The 8,391-nt window shown below is 40.4% G+C and overlaps 1 protein-coding gene across 1 annotated transcript; it reads right to left on the bottom strand.

Moving 5' to 3' along the window:
* Nucleotides 1–749: 749 nt before the first annotated feature.
* LOC148032132 (uncharacterized) lies at nucleotides 750–5,081 on the bottom strand. The gene is made up of 2 exons (XM_087682761.1): nucleotides 2,542–5,081; nucleotides 750–2,001 (listed from the first exon to the last, which is right to left on the bottom strand). Exons 1-2 carry the CDS (start codon nucleotides 3,191–3,193, stop codon nucleotides 1,343–1,345), a joined length of 1,311 nt encoding a protein of 436 aa, XP_087538887.1. The 5' UTR covers nucleotides 3,194–5,081; the 3' UTR covers nucleotides 750–1,342.
* Nucleotides 5,082–8,391: the final 3,310 nt, after the last annotated feature.

Here is an 8,391-nt window from a genome sequence, read left to right as displayed (position 1 = left end):
ATTATTTATATTTTAAATTTTCTAAAATCCTAAAGTGATGCATCTAAAGGGGCCAATAAAGTAGCACCCCCAAAAGAAACACACCCCACCCCAATTGAAGAACAATTTTACAATAAAGATGTGGCTTTTTTGGTCACTCAATATAATATAACTTTTTTAAAATTACATATTAGCTTAAATCTAACAATTGAGCCATAAAATTATTTATATTTTAAATTTTCTAAAACCCTAAAGTGATGCATCTTGGAGTGTTACTCTATTGACCCCTCCATGTCCACATTTTATGAACCTTTCATTTGTAACTAAGACTACTTGATAAAAATATCAAAATGTTATTAAAATTTTTATGAGCTCTATATAATGTTTTGACCATTAAAAAATATTTTGCAACTCACTTGGAAAAATTTTTATCCCTTTTCAAACTGGACTAATAATGGATCACAAGCTGCAACTCAACCAAATAAACTAACAAACTCACCTTGTTTCATCCAAACAAACTAGCTCCACAATCTTTTTGTACAAGTTTTTGGCAAATGTGTGCTAGCTATAGCTTTGTAAGTCATGCTTTTGATTGATAAGGACAAGATCCCCTACTTACCTTACCTTTTCTAATTTAATACATTTCACATCTTCACCATATATATATATATATATATATAAATGAATTACAAATGCTTCAAATAAGAACAATCAAATTTTATAGAAGATCTAAACCCTTAAATTTGGGAAATTTGTTTCAAAAACCCCTCCAAAATTTTGAATTGCAAGCCTTTTTCATTTGCTACCAAAAATGTATTTCCCAAAGTCTATAGATAGGAGTGATGATTCTTGCTCACAATGCAAAAGACCTACAAGAAGAAAAAGGATATTTAATTGAGATGAACATTTTTTTGTGCTTCTGTTTGGAGTGTCTCGTGTGATTGGAGAGAGAGAGAGAGAGAGAGAGAGAGAGAGCATCATCTTCAACAGCATCCCAAGTTACATTTGGCCCCATCCCTTCAAAGCAAAACAGGATTCATGGGGGAATCCCTGATGAGTACATAACAAAAGTGGAATAAGGAAGGCCAATCAGTATCTTAACATTACTAATGCTACGCCCTTGCATTTTCCAGCTTCAACCTTTTGGACCGACATTGAAGCAAAATGCAAGAGAGTAGCAGTGATGTGGGATTCCCCACTTTAATCTCCTTGAGAAGAATACGATACCAGATTTTGCTTTCATGTATATCCATTTAGGTAAACCCCAGATCACAGACTTTAAGCATGACAATCATATCGACATGGGTTTGCTGAACATACGCTGCACACAAGGAGTAGGCAACATATGGATCTTTGGGTTGGGTTAGTAGCTGTAGATGACAACAAAACAAGGTAAGACTGCCCTTGGATTGAAGACCAGCAGCTCCTCCAGATTACTGTACTGGCCTGCCTCCCCTGCAAAGGAATCATACCCACTCAGAGCCCCAGGGCCATCCTGGGAGCTTTCATGTGTCAATCTCTTCACACGGCCTGCAATCACCCGGCATACGAGCATTGCACGCCTGCCATCCCCAATGGCACCGCAGTCATAATCATCGTCTGAGAAGAAAATTGAGTCATGGGCCTTGCCACTACTTCCAGTTGTGAAGATACCAGGCTGGCCCTTCATGGGGAATCCCGACCTTAGGACTTGGCACACACCACATGTAATGGATGTGCACAAGTATGAAGAAGACCATGGCTTGGCAAAAGAGCAGGACACAGTTGTGCTGTAGAAGCGCAGAAGCTCGTTGCCATCAGCCTGGCATCGGGAATAGTGTCTGGTTCTAGAGCTGATGAGCTTGCTGGCCTTGGCCTTCACCATGTCCCTGTATTCCTCGAACTTGGCTACAGTCTTTGGACTGTTCAGGACCTTGAAGATCCGCTCCGGCTTGGCTCGTGGTATGTCTTTCCTTAACCAACTGGTCTGAAATATGATCTCCACAATACTTCTAGCAGAGTCACCCTCCTTTAACTCTACAACTGCAGTGCAAGGAAAATACAGATGTGGAAAACAATACGTTATCAGCTTCATGAATCAATGTGATCCTCAGCAAATTTCTACAGTCTGATCTAAAATTGGAGTAGAGACTACAAATGATAGCCAGCTCCAAGAATCTCATCCAGCAGCTCAAATATAATGCCAAAGAGACAATAGATAAACCCTGCTGATAAAAAGTCTATGTTCTGAGGTTGCTCTGGAGCACCCAAAACGTTATCAAAGAAATTGCAGATTACTTCACTTGTACACCTTAATACAATTAAGGTCCAATTGGAACCCCTGTATGAAATATTGCAAGGTGCTGATGTATACTACTTAAGTACAAATACTACCCACAATTTGTTCACCTTCAGTTATTAAGGCTTAATTGGATCATCTGTGTGAAATTTTGCAACGTAGGATAGAGCTATGCAGACTACTTAAGCACATGTACTGCTTAAAAAAAATTTCATCTCCAGTTATGCGGACCGCCTAAGCAAAGATACTGCTTTAAGTTTTTTCATCTTCGGTCACTAAGGCACCTGAATGGAATGTCGCATGGTGCTCCTCAAGGGCCTCAAGCTTGTTGAAGTTGTCACCACATTTGTTGCAACAAAGAGCTTGAGTACTAGGGTGACTGCAGCTCGAACTGTTTCTAGGCGTGGCAGGTTGGGCACTCTGAGGAAGCAGGCCAGGGGGTTGGCACAATGTGATGCTCGAGCAATCACAACAACCTGAGAGCTTCCTGATATGCATAGCCTTAGTGTTGTAGATCTCTGGCCCAGCTTCAGGACTCATCACCAACGTGTGCTCTTTGTCTACGACGGCCTTGGGCATGCATGGGCTTCTGCTGCTCTGATTCTTCATTAGTGGTGGCGGACTCTCGCTCTCCGCCCGGTGTGCAACCCGCGCCGGATGATTGCTGTGGATCACATTCTTGATATTGTTGCAGGCTGATTTGGAGCAGCAGGAGGAGGAGCTAGTTCGTTTCCTGGCATGCACGGGCTTGGCTGCTGAGGCCACAGTATGATGCACCTTCGCAGGATCATGCCGGCCCGACGGGGGCCGGGAGGCTTTCGGATCATGAACTGCACAATCAAGGTCTTGCCGGGAGCCTCTCGGATCATGGACCGCGCATTGGAGGTCTTGCCGGCAGGAGAGGATCTTCCTCCAGGAGGACCATGGGGCTGGCATGTTGCGAGTGCAGGCAGTATGCAGGGATGTGGGGACTGTAGTATACTGTAATTCAGGTGATAATACCGCGATTGGAATCAGACATGACGAGGCGAATTGGTGATGCTGGAAGGAATAGCGAGCTTCTGATCAGCCAAGTGGGTTAAGCTTCAAGCGAGATGTGCCTGTGAGTGATGGTAATTCTTTGAAGGCCAGTAGCAGAGCACTGCAATATTGTGAGTTTTCTTGACACATCAAGATTGAGAGCTTCTTTCTTTGCAATGGTAATTCTTTGAAGGCCAGTAGCAGAGAACTGCAATATTGAGAGTTTTCTTGACACATCAAGATTGAGAGCTTCTTTCTTTGCATTCAAGGAAATGGCGTAGGAATTGGCAGAATAGGCAGAAGAGCGACAGAAAGCGACCAATGAGACATGACTGGTTGGGTGGAATATGGGTTCAGCGACTGGTTGAGTGGGGGGCACTGGGGAATAATGTAGGTTGAGACAGAGTGCAGACACAAAATTGTAGCAAAGGAGACCCTCCTCTCTGATAGCAACTGCCAGCTCGAATGAGACACCATGCAGAGGAAGATGGAAAGTCAATTGTGTGTGAATAGAGGCTAGATAGAGTCTAAGAGAGAGAGAGAGAGAGAGAGAGAGAGAGAGAGAGAGAGAGAGAGGGAGAGGGAGGTTGGGCTGCCCACATGCAAAAGAAGCCACCTCTAGGCTCTCTCTCTCTCTCCCTCTCTCTCTCTCTCTGCCCTGTGAAAAGAGAGAGTATCCGAATTTTGTAATTCAAATTTTTTCAAAAGGCCCCTTTATTGCCTACGGCCTCAGAGACCCAAAAGTAGCAGAAACTGATTAAATGGTGTGTCCTGCTCATCATTACCATCACTCGGATATATACCACAACCCCTGCTGTCCCAAAAAAAAAACATTTAAAAGCATAGGATCTCAGGAAGTTTAAATATTACAAATTTTGAAAAAGATTCAGAAATCTTCAGGTGTCCTTAATTTCTAAATATTTTTTAGGGAAATTTGACGATATGGGTTACCGACATTTGTATTAAAATAAAAGGAGAAGTATTCCTGCAAAGAACTCATTCTTTCTGTCTTTTTAAAGACACCTTTATAGAACTTTTACTTTTATTTGGGAAGGCAGAAAAGAAAGTATTTAAAATAAAAGGAAAATATTGATACAAGTTACAGTCCCCAAAAAAGGAAAAAATGGGCTATATATTTTTGATATATTTTCATGCAATATCATACTCAATTCAACCTTCTGGAAAAAAGAAAATACACGCCTTTCTCAACATTATTTTAATTTCTGTATTACACTCATATAAGTGGCATTGGGTCAGCAGAGGGCTGAAAATGTTAATTTTCCTGTAGTTGCGCAACATTTTTTATTAATCCTGTGAGATCTCCAAGAGTGTGAGATGTACTGAAGTAGATTTACATTTGCTCATTCTGCAGATGCATGACTATATTTGCTGATTCTGATGTCATACTGGCAAAGAGCAAAGATTAAAAGGAGAGAAAAACCTTAAAGCCATTAGCTAAAATCTGATTAACAAAATGCTCTTATAATAATAATCGCACTTGCCGGAGGGTATTAATTAAATTTGCTATCCTTCCCAGAGGACTGTGCATGGCGGCCTTTCTCTGGACTTCTGCAGCATGTGGGGGTGATGAAGCTCCATTACCGAGACAACAAAGGAATTTCAGACGCAATTATTTTCGAATTTAACTGTCCTCCTTTCCTTCAGTCGAGCTTGGAATTCCTTTTATATACGCAACAAATCGTCAAATTAGTAGTTAAGAGGCAGCTGATCATGGCTGCGAGTGGACGTTATGAAGGTGGGAGGGAGAGAACTCAGAGGGACGCACTCACGCAGGAGAACGTTCTCTGGCCTTCTACTTATTTAATATATCTTGTGTTTTGAGCCACAAGAAACCACTTCAATTGAAGTGGGTACTGAGTTGGAGATTGAATTATTTGAAATGTGGGTTTGGATGTTGATGTGGATGCATGGAGAGAGAGAGAGAGAGAGTGAGAGAGAGAGGGAGGGAGAGAGAAAGGATGTTGGGAGTGGCTAAAGGGGCCTTCCCACACAAAGTGTACCCCCAATGACCGCTTCCTTCTCTATAACCTTGAGTTCAAATTGTGCCCTAGTTAAGTTGAGAACACTTGTTAATGTGTCGAAAGACAAGGGAAGGGAGTGATTGAGTGGGATAGGTGGTCGCGTAGTGGTATTAAGTCCCATTGATGACATCTATTAGCCTTAAGTATTAGGAGGGCAACAATGTCAGATAAAGGCTATGAGACTTGGCCTCCTCCGATGCAAGCAATGGAAGGCGGCAAGAGAAGCTAGGATGAGATAAGGGAGGGTAGAGATGAGTAGATGAGCAAGAAGAGGACAAAGAATGCCAAAACTCTGGAGGCCTTTATCTGCTACAAAGCATTGCAATCTAGTGTTATGGAGCAAATCAAGAAATCGTTGAATGAGAGCATCATACAATTTAACTAGGAGAGAAAGTTCGATGCCGTAGAAAGCAAGGCCAAAGTTCTCAAGATACTAGTAGCATTTTCCCTACAAAGAACCAAAAAGAGGTATGCATATTTTCATCGTGTTGACTATTTTTCTTCTTCATGAGAAGAATCCCTAGGGAAGAGGATTTTGCTAGATGGTTCTTGCAAACATATCGTGCACCTGCAATGATCATCTAGTACAACTATGTGGGTAAGGGCTTCCACTTTTCATTGGTCAACTATTAGCAAGAGAGAGATTGTATCATAGCCTTTGCACTTGGATTCAAAGGTGACTTTATGGCATTCCTTGGTCCCATCGTTTTTCCACAGAGGATACCCTTTTGCACAATTGTATGATGTAGATCACGTTGGTTAGATGGATGTCTTGGCTAAAGCTTTAGACAAAGTTCTTTATGTCCTAACACATGCAAATGGGATGTTGCATGGAAATGTGATGAATGTATGGTTGATTTATGGCCCTCTCCCTTTGATGAGTAGGGCAAGACTATGGGAGAAGATGAAGGATCAAATCTCACAGGACTGAACCATCCTCTTAGGAGATTGGAATATAACCGCATCGAAGTAGACATGTCATATGCATGCAATACTATGATCACCATTGAAAGGGAGAGTTTGGATAATCTACATCCTTTAACATAGTTGCAAACCTTTTGGCTAAGCTACATGTTTCTCCTAAGGAGATTCCCCTAGATTCTCTCAAAAAGCTTAAGAAAATGATTCTTTTTCTAAAATTAGATTTAAAATAGCACTATTTTTTTAGAAATTTTGATTTTATGTATTTTTAAATAAAAATGAGGTTTTTTTCCAAGCAAGATAGTATGTTGATATCACAACGTTTATATAGCATAAATCCATTATTTTTCTAAAACTTAATAATCAATTAAACATGGTACACGTGAAAGGGGTGTATGATCAAATGCTATTACATCATTTAGAGGAGTCTGTTTTCATTTAGAACCGATCCACGAAGCATTACCATTTGCATAGCAATGATCTAGGCGAGCTCTTCTCCTGTTGTTATGTCAATTGTGCCATGTGAATTCCGAAGCTTCATCCTGCTACTGCGAGGCCAAATCAGCTAAGCCTTTTTCTTGGGAAAAGTAACCTATCTCCAAGCAATTCTGGGGACTAATTTACTATGACTAAACAAGCATAGGAATATCTTGAAGATTATCTCAATTTCATGCCAACAGGACTTACAGAAAGGAAAAACTGAAGACAATGAAATAATAAATGCAAATAAGTTATGCAATATTACTAGCCTTTTAGAAAGACCATCTTGAACTCAACCCCATAGTTAACTTGTCTCTTAACTTGGCCAACTATCACTAAAATCTCTCTCTCAGAGATAGCTATTCCTAACAAGCACCCCCAATATCAAAATGTCACACTGGAACCAATTAGTTTGAAGCACGTTTCTTTAAGCCATACTACAAGGTCATCAAGGAGAGAAAAATGAGCTCCAATTCGGAAGCACTTATTTGGATTCTAGGGCTTTTGGGAATTTCCCATAAACTTGAAGCATGGCTTTTGGAGAGGCTCTCTCCATTGCAAGTAAATTGGTGTTATCATTTGCAAAAAGTTGTACGTAGAAAATATTGTTATTAGAAAGAGAGAGGGCCTTAAAAAATCCTTCCCCAACTTTAAGCTCCAAATTTTTAAGTAAAGGATTTGTAATCTAAGAAAAGAGTCGTGCCAACAAGTAGCTTGTCTTACAGATATTTTAATGCAAAAATTCACTTGCAAGATGAACATTACTAAGACACAAGCTATGGCATATAAAGTTGCCACCAATTTACAAAAGGAAGGACTAAACCTAATGCATCCAAGACTTTGAGAACAAAAGGTCATGTGACTTGGTCATAAGCCTGTTCAAAGTTCATACTAATCACCACCCACTTTTTCTTAGAATGGTTTACATGGTCCATGACCATGGCCAAGTTTATGATAGCATCTTGAATTCTTCACATTAGAATGAAGTGATATATGCATATGCATTTAGACAAAATGAATTGAATCCTTTAAGCAAGAGCTTTCTAAAATCTTGTATATGACATTCAATGGCATAAGTCGACACCACCATGATGATAGCCTCATATCTGCTCCTTTTGGTATTAGCTTCACCATTCCTTCATTGATGAAATAGGACATCTTGTCATGAGCACAAAGATCCCAAAAATGCCAGTGATAAAAAAATCAACTTAGATTCCACACTAGGGGATTTACCTCGTTTCATCCTTCCCACCACCAAAACAATTTCATCTTTGGGAAAGGGCGTAGCTAAAGAGAGAGCCTGATCTAGAGGCAATTGCACAAACAACTCTAAAGCAAACTTCATTGAGGTTGCTACCAATTGAGTATCCATGACAAGATTAATTCCAACTAACATAGCAAGATGAGATGAGAATACTTTCCCCATTGACTCATCGTCGTAATGAGACACCCTATTATCATCAATGATTTGTGTAGTGGCTTCCTTCTAATGCTTGCTCTTTAAGGCCTTGAAGTAAAAGGGTCTTGAAACCTCCCCATTAAGAGTCCATTTGGCTCTAATGTAAACCTTTGTTGCCTACATTTTGTTGATGGAACCACTCGTCGATGTTTTGCTCATTGTACCTTAGTTTAGCCTACAACTATGCATTCCCTAGATTAGCAGCTAGGTCT

Source organism: Lygodium microphyllum, chromosome 8, assembly GCF_053477565.2.
Source record: "Lygodium microphyllum isolate KBCC chromosome 8, Lygodium_microphyllum_v1.1.10, whole genome shotgun sequence".
Taxonomy (NCBI): Eukaryota; Viridiplantae; Streptophyta; class Polypodiopsida; order Schizaeales; family Lygodiaceae; genus Lygodium; species Lygodium microphyllum.
This window is presented reverse-complemented; position numbering and strand designations above follow the sequence as displayed.

Coding starts and splice junctions, on each gene's coding strand:
- LOC148032132 (XM_087682761.1), bottom strand. CDS start 3,193: ATGCCAGCCCCATGGTCCTCCTGGAGGAAGATCCTCTCCTGCCGGCAA. Junction 2,002..2,541: donor CCATGCGACATTCCATTCAG/GTGCCTTAGTGA, acceptor CTTGCACTGCAG/TTGTAGAGTTAAAGGAGGGT.